A 23,798-nucleotide genomic window follows, 5' to 3' on the forward strand; every position below is an offset into this window, starting at 1 on the left:
TTAAGATGTGACCAGATCTAGCTCTTATAAATGAAGCCTTTTTGCTTTTGAAGGATTGTTTTTTCAGTTTTGGTGGGTTTTTTATTTGTTTTGTTTTTTGGTAATACACATTTATAAGGAAGGAATCAGGCTGATCACTTAGAATTTAATTAAGTAGGCTAGAACCTTGCTACTTAATATGTGGTCTGCTTACAATTAGCATTGCGTTACCTAGGATGCTTATTATAAATGCAGAAACTCTGCTGTCATCCAGGACCTACTGAATTGTAATCTGCGTTTTAACCAGATTCCTTAGGTGATTCATACGCACGTTAAACTTGAGAATCACTGGGCTAGAACACTGTGTTAGAGCACTAAATGTTGTTTGTAAACCTTTTTCAGAACAGTATTTTCTTTCCTTATGATTTATGGAAAATCTAACTGAATGGATGTTGTATAACTTCTAAAGATAAGTCTCTGAGCCTCAATTTCCTTATCCATGAAATGGGGATAATGGTATCTACTGTTAAGGCTGTGGTGATAATAAATGAAATTAAGTGTAACATATGTAATTATATAATGCATTTCATATATATATATGAAGTGTATATATATATAATATATATGTCATATATACAATGTCAATCAATGTTTCCTACAATTTAAGTTATTATTGACTCATTCATAGATACATCTGACCCAGGCTGGGCTGTTGCACATATACTAGGGCCTCCATGTAACGATTCCCTCATTTAACACATCTTGGACAGAAAGCTTAGGAAGTCTTGAGGCTGGTCTCAGTTCTGTAGCTTATGATCAGAGAAGTGTTTGGATCATGCCAAGGATATTCACTGTACTTTAACATTTTATTTGTGGGGAAATTTGTCTGTGTTCTTAACAGACTAAAACAACATTTAAAACATAACCCATTCATACATTGGGAACTGTCTACAGGCATATCTTGTTCTATTGTGCTTTGCTTTATTATGCTTCATAGATACTGCATTTTTTACACATTGAAGGTCTGTGGCAACCCTGCATTGAGCAAGTCTGTTGACACCATTTTTACAATAGTATTTGCTCACTTCTTGTCTCTGTGTCACATTTTGGTAATTATTGCAATTTTTCAAACTTTCCCCATTATTATTATATTTGTTATGGTGATCTTTGATGTTACTATTTTATTTGTTTTGGGGTGCCACAAACTACACCCAAATAAGATGGCAAACTTAATCTCTAAATTTTGTATATGTTCTGACTGTTCCACCAAACAGCCATTCCCCTGTCTCTCTCCCTGTCCTCAGGCCTCCCTATTCCTTGAGACACAACAGTATTGAAATTAGGCCCATTAATAACCCTACAATAGCCTCTAAGTGTTCAAGTGAAAGGAAGAGTCGCACATATCTCACTTTAAATCAAAAGCTAGAAATAATTAAGCTTAGTGAAGAAGGCATGTCAAAAGCCCAGATAGACCGGAAGCTAGGCCTCTTGCACCAAATCGTTAGCCAAGCGGTGAATGCAAAGGAAGAGTCCTTGAAGGAAATTCAGAGTGCTACTCCAGTGAACACACAAATGATAAGAAAACAAAACAGTCTCATTGCTGATATGGAGGAAGTTTTAGTGGTCTGGATAGAAGATCAAACAGCCACAATATTTCCTTAAGCCAAAACCTAATCCAGAGCAAGGCCCTAACTCGCTTTAATTCTGTGAAGGCTGAGAGAGGTGAGAAAGCTGCAGAAGAGAAGTTTGAAGCTACCAGAGGTTGGTTCATGAGGTTTAAGGAAAGAAGTCATCTCCATAACATAAACGTGCAAGGTGAAGCAGCAAGTGCTGATGTAGAAGCTGCAGCAAGTTATCCAGAAGATCCAGCTAAGAGAATTAATAAAGGTGGCTACACTAAGCAACAGATTTTCAATGTAGGTGAAACAGCCTTATATTGGAAGAAGATACCTTCTAGGACTTTTATAGCTAGAGAAGAGAAGTCAATGCCGAGTTTCAAAACTTCAAAAGACAGGCTGACTCTCTTGTTAGGGGCTAATGCAGCTTGTGACTTGAAGTTGAAGTCAGTGCCCATTTACTATTCTGAAAATCCTAGGGCCTTTAAGAACTGTGGTAAATCTACTCTGCCTGTACTTTACAAATCCTGGATGACAGCACATCTGTTTACAACATGGCTTAATGAATATTTTAAGCTCACTATTGAGACCTACTGCTTAGAAAAGAAGATTCCTTTCAAAATATTACTGCTTATTGACAGTGCACCTGGTCACCCAAGAGCTCTGGTGGAGATGTACAATGAGATTAATGTTGTTTTCATGGCTTGCTAATGCAATATCCCTTCTGCACCCCATGGACCAAGGAGTAATTTCAACTTTCAAGTCTTATTATTCAAGAAATACATTTTGTAGGACTGCAATAGATACTGACTCTTCTGATGGATCTGGGCAAAGTAAATTGCAAACCTTCTGGAAAGGGTTTACTATTCTAGATGCCATTAAAAACATTGGTGATTCATTGAAAGAGGTTAAAATATCAATATTAACAGGAGTTTGGAAGAAGTTGATTCCAACCCTGATGGATGACTGAGGGGTTCAAGACTTTAGCGGAGGAAGTAATTGCAGATATGGTGGAAATAGCAGGAGAACTAGAATGAGAAGTGGAGCCTGAAGATATGACTGAATTGCTGCAATCTCATTGTAAAACTTGAAGAGATGAGGAGATTCTTCTTATGGATGAGCAAAGAAAGTGCCTTCTTGAGTTGGAATCTATTCCTGGTGAAGATGCTATGAGGTTGTTGAAATGACAAGAAAAGGTTTAGAATATTACATAAACTTAGTTGATAAAGCAGTGGCAGAGTTTGAGAAGATTGACTTTAATTTTGAAAGGAGTTCTCCCCTGAGTAAAATGCTACCAAACAGCATTGTGTGCTGCAAAGAAATCGTTCATGAAAGGAAGAGTCAGTTGATGTAGCAAACTTCATTGTCTTATTTTAGTAAATAGCCACAGCCACCCCAGTCTTCAGCAGTCACCACCCTCGTCAGGCAGCAGCCATCAACATGGAGGCAGGCCCCTCCACCAGCAAAAAGATTATGACTCACTCAAGGCTGAGGTGATGCTTAACATCTTTTGGTTATAAAATTTTTTAAATTAAGGAAATTATTTTTTTAGACGTAACGATATTGCACACTTAATAGACTACAGTATAGTGTAAATATGACTTTTATATGCACTGGGAAACGAAAAAAATTTGTTACTCACTTTATTGCAATATTTGCTTTATTGTGGTGGTTTGAAACCAAACCCATATCTCCAAAGTATGCCTGTACATGGACCGTAACTACCCTTCATCTTTAAAATTTCCACAGCTTTACAGAAATAGAGACCCAGATGTAGAGAACAAACTTATGGATACCAAGAGGGGTGGGGTGGGATGAACTGGAGTTTGGGATTGACATGTATACACTACTATGTATAAAATAGATAACTAATGAGAACCTGCTATATAGCACAGGGAGCTCAATGCTCTGTGGTGACCTAAATGGGAAGGAAATCTAAAAAAGGGGACATATGTCTACATATAACTGATTCATTTTGCTGTACAGCAGAAACTAACACAACATTGTAAAGCAATTATACTCCAATAAAATATTTTTTTAATTAAAAATAAAATTAAAAATAATTTCCCCAGCTTTATTTATTTATTTTTTTTTGCGGTACGCGGGCCTCTCACTGTTGTGGCCTCTCCCGTTGCGTAGCACAGGCTCTGGACGCGCAGGCCCAGCGGCCATGGCTCACAGGCCCAGCCATTCCGCGGCATGCGGGATCCTCCCGGACCGGGGCACGAACCCGTGTCCCCTGCATCGGCAGGCGGACTCTCAACCACTGCGCCACCAGGGAAGCCCTCCCCAGCTTTATTATTTGGCTGTAGCCCTGTACAAGCAATTGAAAGTTAATTCAAACCAATAGCCAACATTAATATTGAATAATGAAACTCTAAAGACATTTATAATAAAATTAGGACTAAGTCATCAAGGATGCCTGTTGTTACCACTAATATTAAAACCAACGTGGAGTTTCTAGCCAATGCAACAAAATATGAAACTGAAAAATTATACCTATGGGAAAGGAGTTAATGCATAATAGTGTACTGGGACTAATAAAATAATGCTCAGTAAGATGCTGGTTTCAAAATAAATATCCATACAATTAGAAGATTTAAACACTTAGGAATACTCCAAAGAAGAAATGTGACTGACCTTAATGAAGAAAACTACAAAAATCACTTATATAAAATATTTAAACATAGGCATATTCCTGCATGGAGAGTCCAGTTATTATAAAAATATTTCTCATATCTTCACAGAGTATAATTCATAGGTTTATCATATGTTTTAGAGAGCCAGGAGTACTTAAATGAAATGAATATTCTTCCAGAACAAAAAGTAGAGAATGGGAATAATTTGAAAGAGATTGATGCCAAGGCAGAGGGCCCTCCTAGCATTATGGTGCTATAGTTATGTATTGGTGCAGGGATCACTCCATCAATGGAAGAGTAGAAGGCTAGGGACAGACTCTAGAATATATACAGCTAAGTATATGATGAAGATGCTCCCCTACACATACGCACATAGTAGATGATATGGATTATTCAACAATGGTATTAAAACTATGAGAACAAAAGTATCAAGTTAGGTACTCATGTCATACTGTACATCAAAACATATATCAAACAAAAATAAGAGTTCATTATAAACAACAAACCCATTGAAAAGTAGAAAAAACGTGGTAGAAAACTGAAATAATTTGAGGATGGAAAAGAACTTTTCACGCGAAGGATAAAATTTTAAATAGAAAGACATGTTTTTGATTACATACAAATTTAAATCTTATGAACATCAAAAATACATGAAAAACTAACAGGCAAATAATAAACTGAGGGAAATATTTGGAACAAGGATGACCAAACATTTTCAGAGCATTTATGAAACAATAAGAAAAAAGACATATTCATTAGAACAAGGGAACTTGCCCAAACTACAAGACTACCAACGACCAAAAACATAAAAACTCTTCCATCTCAATATTCATTTTAAAAAGTATCTTTTAAACCAAGATGAGATTATTCTGCTTATCAAGGTCACAATTTTTTTAAAGTTCATAATTGCTAGGCAGAGTGCAGTGAAATTGATAGCATTCTTTTTTGTGGAAGGTGGGGGTAAAAATTGATACAAAGCCATGAATGTAAAGACAGACATAGGAGAAGGCAAAGCTTGCATCTATGGAACCACACTGAAGAGCAGATAAAGGAGAGGAAACCAGAGGCTCATATGCAAGGAGTCAGAAGCCGACATGTCCCTGTTTTAGCATCTTCATGATGCACATTTTAAACACGTTGTTGCTAAGACTTTTAATGTCATGTTTCATTTCTTCAGCTGTAGGTACAAATGAGAATAGACCTTTTACAGTTGTTCCAAGAACTAGAAGATACTAAGCTAAGGGCCAGATATGGCCTAAGAGTCAGAGATATGGAAGTAAGCTTGAATTACTACAATTCCCCAGGGTTTTTCAAGTTGTTAGAATAATTTTTCTAATTACTATGTTTCATATAGTTATGGAATATTTTATGGTTCTTGGGCCGTTTCAAGCCAAATGGGGACATACGTGGTGCAGCATGCTCAGTTTTGCACTGAAGACTAGAGAGAGTGACCTTGTGGTCTTAATTCACTCTAAAATCTTTTAAACATGTATCTGAACTTAGCTCATAGCTTTCTGTTAATAGTGTTAGAAATCAACCAAGACATCTCTTATTCCAGGAGCCAAATGCTTTTGAATTATGTAAAAATTATTAGATAAGGGAAATTAAACTATAAAACTATAGTTAATCTGAACAGAATGGTTAAATCCTTGTAATGGATTTTGTATTTTAGGCAATGTTCTTCTGGACTACACTTTACTTTCATTCAGTTACTGTGGCACCTACCTGGCTAGTTACTCCTCCCTCCCAGAATTTGAACTGGCCCTCTGGTAAGTTGCGGGCTCCTGCAGAATTCCTTTCATTGGGTCACATTTTAATCCTGTCCTTCTGGATTGTATCAAAGGACATATACATGAAAAATCCAGAACAAGGAAAAATGGAAGGAATAAAAGTCCTAATCATAAGGTTTAATATAGTCACTACTTTCAGGCAGAAAATTGGCAGGGCAAAAGCTAAAAGAGATTAATTACCGTCTTTCTCTTTTTGTTAACCTGTTATAATATTTCCTTTGTCAGGTACAGAACACATGGATAAGTACATAAAGTTTCATCTTTTCTTAAAACAAATTGTACCTTTGAAGTATTTTCATATTTTCCACTAATGTTGAAATTAAGATGGTCTCTATATTAGAGCTCAGTTTGAGTAATTGTTTTTAGGGACATTGGAACAATTATATGTTCAGAGAATGGAACATTATATCCCATTTTCCAGCTGTAGAGGAAATACTTGTGAATAAGACACATGCCTGGTCTTTTCTGGGTCACTTCATGTGGCCACCTTCAAAGCTGCACTCACTCTTCCATCCATAATATAAACTGCTTCGGGGGGGGGGAATTTATCTTATTAAGGGGAAATACAGAACGTTCCACCAATGGTTGAGGACACTCCTTACATACCCGCATTTCTCAGGAAAAAATGTAATAATCTAGATTCTGAGAACAACATTTAGTTTATGCAGAGTTACTTTTTGAAAAAACAGCTTTACTGAGGTATGACTGGCATATAATATAATGCTCATACACACACACACACACACACACACACACACAAGTTGATAACTTTTGACTTACCCATAAATCATCACCATAATCAGGATAATGAATATATCCATCACGTCCAAAAGTTTCCCTTTGCTCTTCAGACCCTTCCTTACTGGCTCTTGCCACACATTCCTGTACACCATCGTTGCCCTGCCCCTCGCCCCCAGGGAACCACTGATGTGTTTACTCACACTCTGGATTACTTTGCTTTTTCTAGAATTGCACACACATTATATACTCTCTCTTTTGGTCTGGCTTCTTCCATGCAGCACAGTTATTTTGAAACTCTCTCACGTACTGTGTGTTTCAATAGTTCATTCCTTTCTATTCCATGGTACGGATGTACCACAGTTCGTTTACCCACTCACCTGGTGATGGTTGTCTTGGTTTGCTAGGGCTGCCATTAACAAAGTACCACAAACTGAGTGGCTTAAACATAGAAGTTTATTGTCTCACAGTTCTGGAGGCCAGAAGTCTGAGATCAAGGTGTCAGCAGGGTTGGCTCCTGCTGAGGACTGTGAGGGACAATCTGTTCCAGACTGTGAATAACTGTCTTTGTGTTCACATGGTGTTCTCCTTGTATGTGTATCTGTCTCTTAATTTCCCCTTTTTATAAGGATACTAGTCATATTGGAGTAGGGCCACGCTAAATGGCTTCATTTAATTCAGTAAAGACCCTCCTTCCAAATAAGGTCACATTCTGAGATACTGAGGGTGAGGACATCCACCCTTGAATTGTGGGGGACACAGTTCAACCATAGCAGTACTTAAAGGATGAGTAGGAATCAGCTTTGTGAAGAGGAAAAGCAAGAGGATTCTAAGCAGAGGAAAGGCATGTGCAAAGGCCATGAGGTCAGAAAATATGGCGAGTTTGCAGATTTAATTAAGAGATCATAATGATGAGAACAAGAGATCAGCCATGAGAGGCAAGCCCAGAGGGACAGTCTGAGGCCAGCTCATGAGCAGCCTTGTTAATATGTGACCATGTAGTTTACCATCCAAATCAGGACACTTGTGAGAGTGAAAGGGGTATGTTATCAATAATTAATACAGAAGGATACTCACCCTATGTATAAGTCATGCGAGTAGGCACATCCTTTATCCTAGAGACATTGGGAGACTATTAAGGATTTTAACCAGGGATGTGACATGATTAGATCTGCATGTAAAGACACTCCTAGTCACATCATGGAAGGATATTGGAGGGAAGTAAGCCATGAACATCAATTAGGAGGCTGTGGTGGTCCAGATGAGAGATGGTTGTGGCATGGACTGGGGTGGTGAGTATAGGGACAGAGAAAAGTGGAGATGTTTAGGAGGCAGTACCATGAGGCTTGGTGACCGACTGAAAGTTGGGCGTGGTGCTGACAGAGAGGGACAGTTGAGGGTTTTACCCAGAGTTGTGACTTGGGAAACTTGAGGACGTTGTGGTGCTTTTCAGAAAGATATAGAGAGCATGGGTGGAGGGAGGTAGGACGAGGCAATGGGGAAGATGAGTTGGGACAGCTGAGTGTGCCTGAGATAAAGAAATGGGGATGTCTAGTTGGCAGTTGATATATCAGTTAGGATTTAGGTTCAGTTGCTGTCACAGAAGCCCAAATCACCCTAAAGAGGTGACTTAAACAAGACTGAAGTTTCTTTCCCTCCCATGCAGCAGTCCAGGTATGAGCAGCCCATGGCTGGTCTGCTGGCTCCCCAGTGTCTGGGACCTGTCCACCCTATTTTGTTGTTCTCCTACTCCTAGCGTGTTGCCCTCATCTCTAGTCTGAAGTGGGGCACTAGCCATGTATTCTGGGGAGCCATGTGGAAAGGAAAAGCACAAGGGGAAGGGCACAAACATTTGTTGGAATGCCCAGCCTGGGAGCTGCACACACCAGTGCCACTTAGATCCCACTGGCCAGCTTAGTCACAAGTCAAATCAAGCTACAAGGGAAGCTGGGAAATATGGTCCTCACTGTGGGTGACATGTGCCTGGCTAAAAACCAGGGGTTCTGTTACTCAGAGGAAGAAATGGAGAACAGATGTTGAGAGACACAATCTGTCACTGTCCTAGATAGCCAGACCCAGAGCACAGGAGAGAGGGCTGGAGTTTAACATTTGGGTGTTGTTACATCAGTTTAGTAACCAAAGTGCGAAAAGTGGATTAGAGCACCTACAGAGGAACCTCAGACAGAACCTAGAGGAAGACCAATAAAAGGGATTGAGAGAGGCAGAGGGATCTCACAGGACACTCAGAAGGAGCAGTCATGGAGCAAAGAGGGACAGAGGCATGGAGGTTCCAGAATATGCCTCAGCCTGGATTCCAGAGAAAGCAGAGCCTGAGGCGGAAGCTCACCAGCGACTTCTTTAGGAGGGAGTAAAGTTCCGGGTGGGAGGCAAGCTGGAAAAGCGGGCAGGGAAGGGGAAGGAGCCGATGTGAATGCGCATTACTTTACTGGGCACCACTTGGCTGCTCTGTCCCGCAGGTGGTCTTCTGAGAGGCCGTAATGGACTCCTGTGAACATGGACAGTCCCTGGGCTATGACACAGGGGGCTGGCGAAGGGAGAGGAAGATATGGGAACTTACCCACCTACTCCCGTTACCCTATCGATCAAAGTTTCCCTGCCCAGGGTATTAACTCCGCCGTGCTTTCAGATTTATTGCAACCTGGGATGGCCCTGTGCGTGTGGAGCAGGCATGAGGTGTGCCCGTGAAGTTAGTTGAAGCCTACACTGCTGGCCAGCCACCGAGTCAGCTAGGCAGAACAGGTGCTCCAGGTCCCAGAGACAGTGCGAGGCCGACAGGTATGGGGTGTCCCATGAGAGCTGTGTGACAGTCCAAGAGTCATCCCAGAAGGTAGTTGTGGTGAGCGGAGTCCAATCCTGCAGAAGTGAAGTTAGACAAGGACTGAGAAGTGCCTGCTGGGTTTGAGATGAAGGCGGATGTCAGTGGATCTTGGAGACACACCGCTTTGTCGATGGAATGGTGGTGATGGGATGCACATTTCCTGGAGTGAGAGAGTGGGCGTGAGAAAGAGGAGGCGGTGAGTTTAGAACAACTGGCTCGGGAAGTCTGGCAAGAAGGGAGGGAGAGAGACGTGGAATGGTGAGACTGAGGGAGGGCTTTTTTTTTTTTTTTTTTTTTAAGATAGTACAGATGAGCGCTTAATTTAAGTGCTGACAGGGAGGAGTCAGGAGAGAGGGAGAGTCTGAAGATGCAGAAGAGAAAGAACAATGGATAAACTAACGTTCCTAAGAAGTCAGGACCTGTAGGGTTCAGAGCACAGGTGGTGAAATTGGCCTTAGGCAGGAGAAAGGATATGCCTTCACTGTAACAGAAGAGGAGAGGGAAAGAATGATACAGATCCTGGCAGGTCACTACACTCGCTAGCAGAAATTTGGAGGAATTCTCAGGTGATGGCCTCTGTTTTCTTTGTGGAAATCAAAGCCATTTACTGAGAGTAAGAAAGAGGCGGAGGAGTTTGAGGCTTCAGGAAAATGGAGAGTATTAAAAAATCAGCACTTTAGAGAACAGGAGAGAAAACCAACCAGAGAAACATAGCAGGACTGGAGGTGGTATAGAGGGTCCCTGGGGGTGGTAACCACGAATTTATAATGTCACTGACGCACATAGTCCTGTGGTCTTTCTTCTTTTCTCTCAACTGCCCAGGCTTTCAGTCGTATCCATCCAGGGTTCATGGGTTTTCCTAGGCATCTGAAGCAGAAAGTCAAAAAATCCAGGGAACCAGTGGTACCAGCAAGAGAATGGTTGATATTGATGGATGGGACCTTTGTGACGGGGATGGAAAGAGGTGGAAGCAGGAGGGAGCTGATAGACAAGGCGAGCTCCACACCTATTAGTTCCAATTCGCAAACCACAACCCTGAATGGAGTTCTGGCTCCATTCAGGAGTCAGACAGCTCAACATTAATTTTTTTTCTGTGTATGTCATCTAGCAAAGGAACTTGCTCGTGATAGGCATTCACGATATTCTCTCAAATAGGTAAATGATTTAGTCTGTTTCAAGGTACTAGTACTATGATTTTAAAAGCTCAGTAAATGGTCTACTGGCATCAGTGTGTACAGCACGTCTCGATCTATGAGGAGTACTCATGTGTACTAAGAGATTTAGGTACCTACACTTACTTCTCAGCAAATGTGATGATATATTCCATTTTCTAGATTTGAACGGGTCAAATCCAAATTTGATAAGGAGATAAAACAGCCTTAGTAGCATATTGAAGAGTAATATTTTAAAATAGTTATTTTGCTTCCCTAGGAGGGCACACTATAATAATAAGCATAATTATTTATAAATTTGATATTAAGATCATAGATTAATAAGCTATATCATAAATTCTCAATTTATGTAAATTGTTTTCAAATAATTAGATAAATGTTCTCAAGATATGAAGTTCAAACGAATTATTTTTCACCAAACTCAATTTTCCTCTCAGGAACTGGGAATCGGGTGTCATTTTGTGCAAGAAATCACAACCCGGTATAGATGTGAGCCAGATGACTTTTAACCCCATGAACTGGCACCAGTTGTGCTTGTCAAGTCCAAGTGCAGTGACTGTGTGGACAGTCGAAAGAAGTAACCAGGAGCATTATCTCGAAGCAAAGTAAGAGACTTCATTGCAACACAACAAAGGGGGGATTTTTGTTTGCATTCATGTAACGTGATTGGATCAGTCTGGTGAATTAAGTGGCTTTGTACGTGCATCCTTTTTTTTTCTGGTTGTTTTTTAAATACTTTTAAATTAAGTTTTATTGGAGTATAGTTGATTTACAATGTTGCGTTAGTTTCTGCTGTACAGCAAAGTGAATCAGTTATACATATACATATGTCCACTCTTTTTTAGATTCTATTCCCATATAGGTTATTACAGAGTATTGAGTAGAGTTCCCTGAGCTATACAGAAGGTTCTTTTTTTTCCCCTTCCTTATTTATTTATTTATTTATTTTAAGCAGGTTCTTATTAGTTATCTATTTTATACATATTAGTGTATATATGTCAATCCCAATCTCCCAATTCATCCCACCACCATCACCCCACGCCCCCTGCTTTCCCCCTTTGGTGTCCATACGTTTGTTCTCCGCATCTGTGTCTTTATTTCTGCCTTGTAAATGGGTTCATCTGTATATACGTGCATCTTAACTTAAAACATTCTTTCTACATATATCAATATAATTTCCTTGGAGTAGTTGTTTGCATTTCAAAAGGATTCTCTGTGCTTTGATTTCCCACTGAGTTTCTTTTAAATATCAAGCTTTTCCCACATGTTTTAAATCAAAATTGTATTTGCTCTTACTATTTCAAAACATGCCTATTGTATATATATATATATATATATATATATATTTTTTATAAAAAGGTCATGTTATCACTTTTTGCTCCTATTACTTTGATGCCCAACTGAAATCTCAAAAATAAGAAATTTTTAGATATGGGAAGTGTGTAGATTATACCTTCAGCCACATTATCTGTAAACAAAAGGGTAGTTGCATGTAGTGAAGTCATGGAATTGCCTGTTTAAATAGAACTGGGTCAAAGAGAAGTTCTATGACCAATGTCCTGGTGATAGCTGATAATAATGGTACCTTTGTTGAAAAGAATTCAAAGACTCAAGGTGCCCCTGAGCTGACCATTCTCATCATACTCCCCAAAGTCAAAGACTAAGGAAACGTTGGACATACACATCCTTGAAATTGCAGTTTTTGAAAAACTGCCTTCTTAAAGAGCAATGCAAAGCGAGTAAATGAAGTTTTCAAATGGAAAACCCTAAGAGAGGCACTTCTTTCTCCTCAGTATTCTTTATGTCTCAATTTCATTTTTACAAGAACCCATTGAATAGCCAAATCTGTCTCAAGGCAGAGTTGACAACACTGTACCTTTTTATAAAGTGGGTAATGTCTCTATCAGATCCTCGCCACGGCAGGCAAGTAATTTATCACATCTCTCTCTCCTTTTGCTTCCCTTGAATATGCTTCTTTAGTTCTGAATGTTGAGTTGTGATTTTTCTATAGGCAAATAAAGTGGGAGGCAAAGTGAGTGGATTGCCCTGGATCAGAAAACAAGCAGGATTTGAAAATACTTAGTTAAGTCTTGCATTTGAGTAGTAAGTACTGTTTTTGCGTGATCATCTTTCAAAATTATTCATCATTCATAAAACATAACCAAAAACATTTTGAGTTTAACACATAAAGCCATCAATTCTCTAAACTCACTTTTATAGCCATGTTGTTGTTTAAAAGTAAATATTTGGCAAATCTGAAAGTAAATTCTTGATACTAGAGGTTGTAAAGGTAGCTGAATACAAGCTACATTTATGGTTTTTTGGGTCCATGTGTGTTGCCAATATTTAAAATTTGAGAAATTTCTCATAAATATACAGATTATGATTTTCTCTTGAAATTTTGGAACCAAAGATCTCACAAGTCAGCAAACCCTCTTGGTTGGAACTGAGTGGTGCCTGCCAGCTTTAGGGGGTGTGTATAGAGAAAAAAACTCAGATTTTCTTTTTCTATGTAGGGAAAAGCCTAGTTCTTCCCTACTGTGTTTTTCTTCCCCATGAGTCTCCTTTACTACTCACAGTGAACACTTCAATTCTGACATTTGTGGAGGAGGTTTCTCCCGGCACCAAGCAAGTCTCCTTGATACCAGCTGGGTGTCTTACCATTCAACTCAATTCTGACGCTATCTACCCAGAGAAAGAATCAGATTCCACAGGCTAAGGGTTCAGTCCTACAAGACTGTCCTCCCCTTTGCACTTCAGACGCTAGCTGGAGCCCAGGTTGTTACCTGTACTTCTGACTAAGTGGCTATAGATTAGAGGTTTCAATACTCCCTCCTTGGGTTCCATTAATTTGCAAGAGCAGCTCACAGAACTCAGGGCAACAACACTTACTTACATTTACTAGTTTATTAAAGGATATGATAAAGGATACAAATGAGCAGCTAAATGATGAGACACGTAGGGCGAGGTCTTGGAGGGTCTTGAATGAAGGAATTTCTGTCCCATGGAGTTGGGCTGCATCACCCTCCCAAGTGTATGTGTTCACCAACCTGGAAGCTCTCCAGACTCCCTACCATTGTGATTTTATGGAGGCTTCCTCATGTCACATGATCAATTATTTGCTGCATTTCCAGCTCCTCTGCTCTCTCTGGAGGATGGGAGTTGGGGCTGAAACTTCCAAGCTTCTAGTCATGGCTTGGTCTTTCTGGTGACCAGCACCCGTTCCGGAGCCACCCAGGAGCCCACCTTGAATCGCCTCAGTAGCACAGAAGATGCTCCAAATGCTCTTATCACTTGGGGACTTACAAGGGTTTCAGGACCTCTGTGCCAGGAAACTAGGAAGAGACCTATGTACATATTTTCCACTGTCTCACAGGAGGGAAAACACTTTCCCATCTGCCACAATCCTACCTGGCCACACACCACCTGCTTAACCCCTGTCAGTGTTCAAATTTACAATTCCTGCTTTACATATTAACTTTTTGAAAAATCCCTATATTTATGACTGTGTATTACTTGTACTTTTATGATATATATTTTTAAATCTACTATTTGGTTTCATCTGGTTTTTGCTAGGTGTTTTTAATGAGTTGTAACACCTCCCATTCTGCTTACCACTGATATGCAGCAGTTCCATCAGTGACTTGTTTCTGTTGATCTGATTATTCTGATGCCTCTTTTTTCCACAGGTCAGTAAAACTGCCTTTGGAAGATGGGTCATTTTGTAATGAAACAGATGTAGTTTTTCCCCAATCATTGCCCAAAGATCCTGTCTATGGACCTGTGCTCCCTGTGTCAGCCGTTGCCGGACTAGTGGGTGAAGAGGCAGAAACTTTCAGGGTAATGACCTGGCCCCTCTCCGTGTTTGCCTATTTGCGTTCATGACCATCCCATGAGACATGCAGGATAGAGAGGATCTTCCTGGTTTTTATTTCAGACTAGCCCTGGAGGCCACGAGAGATGAAGGCTCTGGAGTTTTGAGTTTGGGTGACTCGGAAGATGATGGCCTTGCTAACTGAAACAGGGGGCCCAGATGTGATTTCAGTTTTGGAAATATTGACTTTGGAGTGCTGGGCAGCATCCAGGTGGAGATGCCAGGTGGAAGCTGGCAACTTGGACCTAGTGTCAGGGAGGAGAAGGCAGGGCTGGAGGCACAGTGTGTGGTCAGCGTCATTCCCCCAGAGAGGATGGTGGGAGCGTGGCGGGGGGCAGGGGATAGGGGGTGAGGAAAAGGGAAGAGAAGGTGTCAGGGAAGAGAGCCGGAGAGGAAGGAGTCAGCCAAGAGACAGGAGGAAGAAGAGGAGCCTGAGGAGGAACAATCACAGAAGCAGGAGCAAATCCAGGAGGAAATGAGGCTGTGCAGAACGGTGGAAGAAAGCTTCGTAAGGGAGTTTGCCAACAGTTACTCAGTTTTTTTCATTCAGCAGATACTTATCAAGCTCCCTGTAGGTAGCAGGCACTGTTTCAGGCAACAGGGTCGTATGGCGACCAACCAGGCATAATAACCCTGCTTCTCGGAGCTTCCGTTCTACCAGGGAGACAAAGTGGCAGCGCCACCAACACCAGAAGTAAAGAGATACAGCAAATCGTTGCAAAACGTGACAGTTATTACAACAGGATAAATGAGAGGTGGGCGGGGAGGTGAGGGAGAGATTAACCTGCTGCTCAAGGAAGGCCTCTGGGGAGCTGACTGAAGGACAAGGAGGCGCTCCTCCTACTATAAGCAGCGTAAAGAGTGTTCAGGCAGAGGGGACTGCGCTCGCAAAGCCCCAAAGAAAAGAACTCAGTATGTTTGAGGAGCTGAGAAAAGAGCCTTGTGTCTGGAGCAGAGTAAGTGAGGGGGAATGAGGTGCAGTGATGGTCAAGAGCGAGGCAGGGAGCAGAGAGTGACACATGCAGGGCCTTTGGGATGAAGGTAAGAAGCTGGATTCTGCTGAGCCTCTGGAACCTGCATTATGTGAATGCTTGAGTGAAAACTCCAAGCCCAGAAGAACAGAAGTAGAGTTTCCCCAGTGTTTCTGAACACTGCAGAGAATTAAGCTATAGATGTTTAAAATAGTTCCATGTGATAATTAGTTTATCAAAAAGTCTCTGGCCAGCAAGGGAAAAGGTTGTATGCTCTTAGTATTTCCTCTAAAGGATGACAATTACTCACTTTTTTAAATTACAGAAAATAACTAATTCCTTTTAATAGTACAGGTCCTGTGCTTGGAAATGCAACCACATTCAGCCACAGTGGGGCAGCAAAGTAAAAACAAACACATCAGCCATCAAGGTTTACAACTTGAAACAATGTTTCTATGCTTAGTTTTTGGTGCCAAAGAACCCACATTTTCAACCATCTCAAATTTGTGTGTGTGTGTGTGTGTGTGTGTGTGTGTGTGTGCAACAAATTTCTGTGGGAGCCCACATCATTCACCCTTTGTGCCAACTTGATGGTTCCTACATAAAACATTTAAAATTCAAGCAATTGTTCTTGTTATTTGAAAAATGCTATGAAATGCCACCTTTAAATAAGTAAATGTGGAGTTACCATTTTTAAAAATGCTCATAATAAACAGACATCTTTATTTCCTAGGACTTTTGTAACTCAGTGCATTTTAACCTTTTTCTGAAAACAGAAATTTAGTATTAAAGTATGACATCTCTAAATCATACAGGGAATATTATTAAAGCCATTTACTTTACAATTAAATTAGAAATCAACTTTCTCAGTATTTACTTCTTTCATTTTATAGACAAATAAGGTGAGAAAAATTGCTAAAAACAATGAGTGAAAGCATAACTAAACTTAGATCTCAAATGTCTTGATTCTATTTCTTCCTGTGAATGAAATTTCTTGTGACCCAGTACCAATGGCAAAGAAACCAGTAATGACTTGACCTATTTAAGGGTCTTAAAAATTGACAAATGTGGATTTTTATAAAATTACAAATGTTAAATACTCCCCTATTTCTCTTATAGCTAACACTAGAAAGACACATTAAATAGGACTTTAAATAGGCCCGCATCACGTTACACAACTTATTTGGGGCATTAGAAATGGTATCCAGTAGTAGCATGGGGGAAATCAAAGGCAGGTGTTATCTGGGCAGAATTGGATCCAAGATAGTGAATTTAATCTCAAGGGTCCAGTTTTCTTTTTCCATCTACTTTTTTTTTTTTTTTAAAGCAGAAGTTGCTAAACAGAAATTCCTTTTAAAACTCAAGCATTCTGACACATATTCAGATGCTTACAATTTCTAAAGCAATATTAAGTTGGGCTTGAGTTTTTTACATTTTGTCCTCGAGTGATCAAAATGTTTGATTCCAGAGGACTGAACAAGGAGGTGGTGTTACCAACAAATACTTTTAAACACTATTGGCACCTTTTCTTTTAAAATTCTCAAGTTCCAGGATTGAAAATTATTGTTTCTGCTTGCACCACATAATATTACATTCATTTTTAAATGGCACAGAACATATTTACTGATGAAAGAAAGTAATAGGAAGACAAGCCCAGGTTTCTCTTAAAGTAAGAAAAGCCACACACAATACTAGTTTAATATACCAAGGCAAGAAAATTCCAAGTTTTAATTCTCACCTTCTATGGCATACATACAGATTCACTGGTATTGTGAGAACCAGATATGTGTGGTTTTTTAAAGATTTTTGAGCCCATTGCCATACGAGGTAAGAGTCTGTCTTTTTGTGATTTATAGTCTAAGGTCATCAAGACAACCCAGGCAACTTTTAAATAATGATGATTAAATAATGATAGTCAGTGAGTAACTCTTTTCCCTCTGAGTCATATCTCAGTTTAGACACCACAAAAATGTCATTAATCAGCAACAGTTTAATCCTTTTGAGTGGTTTTGTCCCCTTTCTTTTCCTGCCCACTGGGTGGCGAAATTGTTACTCAAGTATTTATTTTCTAACAATCCAAGGCTATGAGGGCATGAAATAGGCCAATCATACAATTAAAGACAATGTATCCTTTAAAAAATTATCATATGGAGTGCTTCTATGTATGACTTCTGCCTTAGTCATATTTCCAGGTCCATCCTAAATGATAATTCTCTCTCTGTCCACTTCCTTCACTCTACCAAGAAGAACAAATTACTTTCTCATAGATTCTCTTGTAATAGTTAAACACTCTTCTACTATAGCCTACTATGTTTTCTTTTTTCTTTTTTTTTTCCCAAGAAGATGTTGGGGGTAGGAGTTTATTTATTTATTTTTGCCGTGTTGGGTCTTCGTTTCTGTGCGAGGGCTTTCCCTAGTTGTGGCAAGCAGGGGCCACTCTTCATCGCGGTGCTCGGGCCTCTCACTATCGCGGCCCTTCTTGTTGCGGAGCACAGGCTCCAGACGTGCAGGCTCAGTAGTTGTGGCTTATGGGCCTAGTTGCTCCGTGGCATGTGGGATCCTCCCAGACCAGGGCTCGAACCCGTGTCCCCTGTCTTAGCAGGCAGACTCTCAACCACTGCGCCACCAGGGAAGCTCCTGTTTTTTACATTTTTAAGTGATTTAAAAAAAAAAGGGATATGTGACAGAGACCTATGTGGTCTGCAAAGCCTATTCTCTACCTGGTCCTTTACAGGAAAAATTTGCCATAGACCCTTGGTCCATATTATTTTTAGTTCCCAAAACCAACATTTCTTCTAGGCACATCCCAAAGATTTGTGCATTTCTCTCTGAGTTTTCCATGGAATCGAAGTCAAGTAGGATGTTTCATGAGCTAGAGAGGCTACCAGAGGCAGATAAAGTGTCCTCTTATTCCCCGTGACAGTTAACCAAGCAGAGGATCGAGGCCAGCCTCTCCATAGCCACTCAAGGAAAATCACATTCATGCCCCCCTGCAGAACCAGGAGGGGAAAGGTTGACCAAAATCTTCCTCAAATGGTGTGATTTTAGCTAAACAATGACTTTCTTAGATCCAAGATATCAAAAAGTCTACCAAGAAACAGTGTAGAAGTTATTACTCAAGACTTTTGTGGGACTTCCCTGGTGGTGCAGTGGTTAAGAATCCGCCTGCCAATGCAGGGGACATGGATTCGAGCCCTGGCCCAGGAAGATCCCACATGCTGCGGAGCAACTAATCCTGTGCGCCACAACTACTAAGCCAGCGCGCGTAGAGCCCGTGCTCCACAACCAGAGAAGCCACTGCATGTTCATCTATTTTGTCTTGGAAATTGTTTTTGCTGAGTATTTCTCTGGCTCTTAAGCCATGATTGTTGTCTTAACACAAGGTTTTAAATCTTTCCTTGAAGCCTAAAGACGATCTATATACTTTGGTTCACCCGACTATGCACTGCTGGACTCCAACAAGTGACCTATATGTTGGCTGTGAAGAGGGTCATCTTTTAATGATTAGTGGAGAAAACTTGAAGGTAACTGTGCTTAATAAGATAGAAGACGGACCACCAAGGGGTAAGAAACTGCTTTGCTTTATCTTCCCAGAAGTGTAGCCATTGGTGATGGTTTTGCACTTGACAATGGATGTTTTGTTCCCTATTTTTCTCTCTCTAGAGACATCTTTGATTCCTCCTTCTTTATCCTCTAGTTCATTACCGAGTCCTCTGGGTGTTTCTTGTAGCTAACTAATGTTTATTGAGTGCTCTATGCTCTAGACTTTCTGCTATCACTCTATATGTATATGTCACATAATCCTTAAAACAAATTTGTAAGGAAATACATTTTTATCTTCATGATATAGATGAGGAAATGGAGGCATTAAGAGGTTAAGAAACATGCCCAAATTCACATAACTAGTAAATTATGGAGCTGACACCTGAACCCAGACAATGACTTCAGAGTCCAAGTTCGTAGCTACTATGCTATATCCTCTCCCATACATATATGCTTGTTGTGTTTAATCAGCTAATGTGCCTTCCACAATGACCCTTTCTCCACAAGACCTTCTTTTAAGACCAACTGCCGTCTTGAAAATTACTTTTTGTTGCTTGGTTAGAATTTCTGAGAGAATCTGACCTATTCTCCTTGGATCTGGTGTCCATTCCTGGTCCCATCAGCTGTGGCCAGAGTTGGGCCTGACTCAGAGAAGCCAATGTCACCTTGTGGGGGGCTACGTGTAGACACTTTGAGAAGGGATTCTCACCAGGGCAAGTTCTCCAACCTGACCAATGCACGCTCCACTCCAATTCCTCTTATTATTTCACACCTTGATTCCTGCAGCAACCTTAGGGCTGACTTCATTGACCTTAATCCGCAGCTGACCCAAATCAGGCATCTCATCCCTGCCAAACTTGAAGACCATTTTCAACATATAACTCAAGGACTACTTTGCCTTGATTTCAAGCCCTCTCTAATCTGATCTTACCTGCACCATTAATATTATTTTAATAATATTATTAAAATAAAAATATTATTATTTTAATAATATTATTTCCTGCTACTCCCCAGTATGAGTTTCTTGATCTAGCCAGTCATTTCTTCCCATCATTTTACAGACATACCACCCAGCTCATTCCCTTGCCACCTTACTCTCTGAATCCTCCAGTTCCCAGCTCAAACACCACATCCTACAGCAAGTTTTCCCAGCTGCATGTCCCTTATCTGCTCCCTCTCCTGTTCCCTGACTCACTCCACTGAGAAAGTGAAGCCATTAGGTTCAACTTTCCTACCCCAGTCCCCATCTCTCTTCCCTTTACTGTCACCTGTACTCTCCAGGCCCAGTCCACCCTCTGATCTCATGTCCACAATGCCATCCCTCAGCTCTCTAAAAACTAAGCCTCTTTTCTGGCCTATCTTTCCAGTTTCAGCTCTCCCACTTGATCCTTTTAGAAGTTCTTATCATTCCTGTGCTTTCTCTAAATTCTGCCTGCTGGCATTGGTAGTTACCTTTGTCTAGGATGCCCTTCTCTTCCTTGTCTACCTGGCAAAATTATCCATTCTGGAGCCTTCCTCTGTCCTTACCCCAACCTACAGGCAAAATCAGGTGCCCCATTTGGGGTTCCATCAGACTCACTTCTTTGTTAGAGCCTCTTCCTGTGCTGTTACAACGCCCCATGTGCCTGTCTGTCTGTCTGTCTTTGCCACTAGTCACCAACTCTTTGAAGTTAGGAACTGTGACTTACTCAAACTTTGGCTCTATAGTTTAATTCCAGAGATTGCTAGGGAGTAAATTGGCACTTCTGTGTGTTTGTAAAGTGAATTACCAAACAGTGTTTCGCATTTCCAAATCCCTATCACACTTGTAATGTTTTACACAATTTAGGACTTAGTTGTACGTAGTCTTTTTTTTTTGGCCACACTTCGCGGCATGCTGGATCTTAGTTCCCTGACCAGGGATCGAACCTGCGCCCCCTGCAGTAGAAGCGCAGAGTCTTAACCAATAGACCACCAAGGAAGTCCCTGTATGTTGTCTTATATTGTTCACTATTTCCTTTCTGTACACTATTTTTTATTATTTTCATGATATATTATAAATACTTTTAAATAAATATTTATCTAGCTTCTACAATGTGGAGGACACTAAGCAAGGTGCCTCCAAGTTGACATAGGTGGCAAATATATAATCTCATAATCAGCACCTTGAAGGTGCTGATTTATATTTTATTAGAGAGAATAAGACAAGTTGACAAATAATTGCAGCCAGGAAAATTAAGATGTGAGGAGAACTTCATAAAGTGCTATGGGAATTCAGATGAGGGAAAACTGCCAAGTTAGGTCATTTTGTAGGTGGCATTTAATATAGCCCTTAAAGGATGGGTTCACAGACAGAGATGAGGGTAGGTGGAATTTGGGGCAATGGTATCTGCATAAACAAGAAAACATGGGGAAGGCTGAGAAAAAGAACTGGTCCAGTTTGTCTGGAGTATCGAGTGTTATGCAGGAATAGTGGGGAACAAAGGGACATCTATCTGATACCATATCTGACCTTGAATGTCTGACTAAGGCATTTATACTTAATTCATCTGACAGTGGACTGACATCAACTCCTGAATGGGGATGTGCCCCAACTGGAATTGTGCTTGGGGAGATTAATTATCCATAGTTCAGGGAAGCACAATCCTAGAAGTGGGTGGCTATAAGTAGCAGGCACCTAGACTAGGCCAGGAGTCATAGCAACCTGGACTCTGGTGGCAGTTGGATTGGAAAGAAGAGACTGCTGGGGTGAATAGTCTTTGAGGAAAGGACAGTATGTGTCTTAGCATCTGGCGAAATGCCAAGCATGTAGTGTTCAGTTAGTAGAAGTCTGATACATGTCTCTGAGCCTTTGATCTTGTAGTTCTTGTGGTTTATCTACATAAAAGCTAATATGCTTTTTGTTACTTTCCCCAGGACAATATTTTATTAATAACAAAGTTCTTATAGATCACTTTTTCTTTTTACTTTTTTAAGTCCACTGTGTTTTATTTACTGAGGTATAAATTTATGTACCATAAAATGTACAAATCTTAAGTATACAGCTTAATAATAATACAGTTTTTGTCTTTTTCCTTTCTGACCCCTTAAAATTTCTGATAATTGCTTTCCTAAAAAAGAAAATATATTAACTATATAATTCCACAATGTTACTTCCATAGATCTGATGATACAGGACATTAAAAGAAAAAAACTTGTGTGATTTACATCAGTAGTCATTGCAAAACAGCTTTTATTCTTCATTGTTTGAGAAGCATAGCACATATCCTGATAGGACGTTGATTTGTGGAAAGAAGAATTACAAAGAAATGAATAGTCCTAGGAAAGCAAGTGAGATTAATTACTCTGTACAGCACTTTTAATTACGTGTCACCTTGTTTTTCTTTTCCAAAGTTGGAAGAAATCTTGTCAGTCCAGTCACCGTGGCATATCAGAAGGGAGGCGTGCTTGCTTCTGGAATTGTAATGTATTTTTTTCTTCAAAATTAATTGCTTTCAAGAAAATATACAAACATCTGAAGCTAACACAACGTTGTAAATTAACTATACTTCAATTAAAAAATGGTTAAAAATTTATTTCAAATAGAAGGAAAAGAAAATATACAATTTCCATTTGCTTCCATTTTCTATGATGAGCCATAATTTGGGATGTCAAGTTCTGTCAGGTTATTAATTAAAATTCTGTTTGGGGAGATGTTTATTGTAAAACTTTTTATTATGAAGAATTTCAAATGTATACAAAATTAGAGATAACAGTATAATGATCTATTATATGTCTATCTTACTGCAAATAAGCAAAAACAGGATTAAAAAAATCCAACCCCCCAGACACACACAAACACACACACACACACACACACACACACACACACACACACAAAGGAGTCAAGTCTTAGAGAGTTCACCAGCCAGTAAGTGGAGAAGCTGGGACTTGAACCCAGGTGTGGCAAACTCCAAAGTTCTTGCTCTCATTTATTAGGGCACATAGCCTCAGTAAGTATGAAAAGAGGCCAGACCAAGTTACATTTCCATGTGGTTGTAATCAATGCTAAGGTTTGGAGCTGACCTACACTAAAATCTCAGGTCTACTGGTAGCCATCCCAGAACACTGTTAGCTTTGTGTCATCTTTTGCCACAGATCACATCTCCAGGAACCTAAGGGCAGCTAGGCAATGATGTCAGAATGAGAGATGTAGCTCCACCAACAAGAAACAATCTGGAGCTCATTAACCTACATGTGGCTTGTAATCTCCTCTCCCCAACCTTGCAACGGACTACTTCCTCCTACATTTAGTCTGCATTTGTCCTTCTCAAGGCCACCCTTGGTGTGTTTTTTTAACCTAGTTTAAAGGAGAGGTTGGAGCATCTGCTCTGGTGAGGGATGGAGAAGGATGATGGGCATGGAGAAAGCACCTTGCACATTTCTCCCCCCAGGTCTTAAGTCTGAACCCAGCCGTTTTTCTTGAGAGTAGTTAAATTAACCTAAAGCTGTTTACAACTAACTGATCAACATTTAACCAACGCTTTTTTACTGGATACTTGCCCTGTTTCTAGCACTGTGTGAAAAACTAGAAAAGAAAATACAAAGGAAATAAACAGCACACTCCCTACCTTTGAGTCATTTAGAGATTTAGGAAATGCACATAATGATGATTATAC

The 23,798-nt window shown here is 40.2% G+C and overlaps 1 protein-coding gene across 1 annotated transcript in view; it reads left to right on the forward strand.

Annotated features, from left to right (window-relative positions):
- The window catches only part of CFAP43 (cilia and flagella associated protein 43), a 100,268-nt gene that overhangs the window by 1,840 nt on the left and 74,630 nt on the right, over nucleotides 1-23,798 (forward strand). The window contains exons 3-7 of the mRNA XM_030865545.2: nucleotides 5,907-6,003; nucleotides 11,211-11,378; nucleotides 14,463-14,613; nucleotides 19,023-19,182; nucleotides 22,534-22,601. Coding sequence (XP_030721405.2) covers nucleotides 5,907-6,003; nucleotides 11,211-11,378; nucleotides 14,463-14,613; nucleotides 19,023-19,182; nucleotides 22,534-22,601 — 644 coding nt within the window. The remainder of the gene's footprint in view (nucleotides 1-5,906; nucleotides 6,004-11,210; nucleotides 11,379-14,462; nucleotides 14,614-19,022; nucleotides 19,183-22,533; nucleotides 22,602-23,798) is intronic.

This window comes from Globicephala melas, chromosome 16, assembly GCF_963455315.2.
Source record: "Globicephala melas chromosome 16, mGloMel1.2, whole genome shotgun sequence".
Lineage (NCBI taxonomy): Eukaryota > Metazoa > Chordata > Mammalia > Artiodactyla > Delphinidae > Globicephala > Globicephala melas.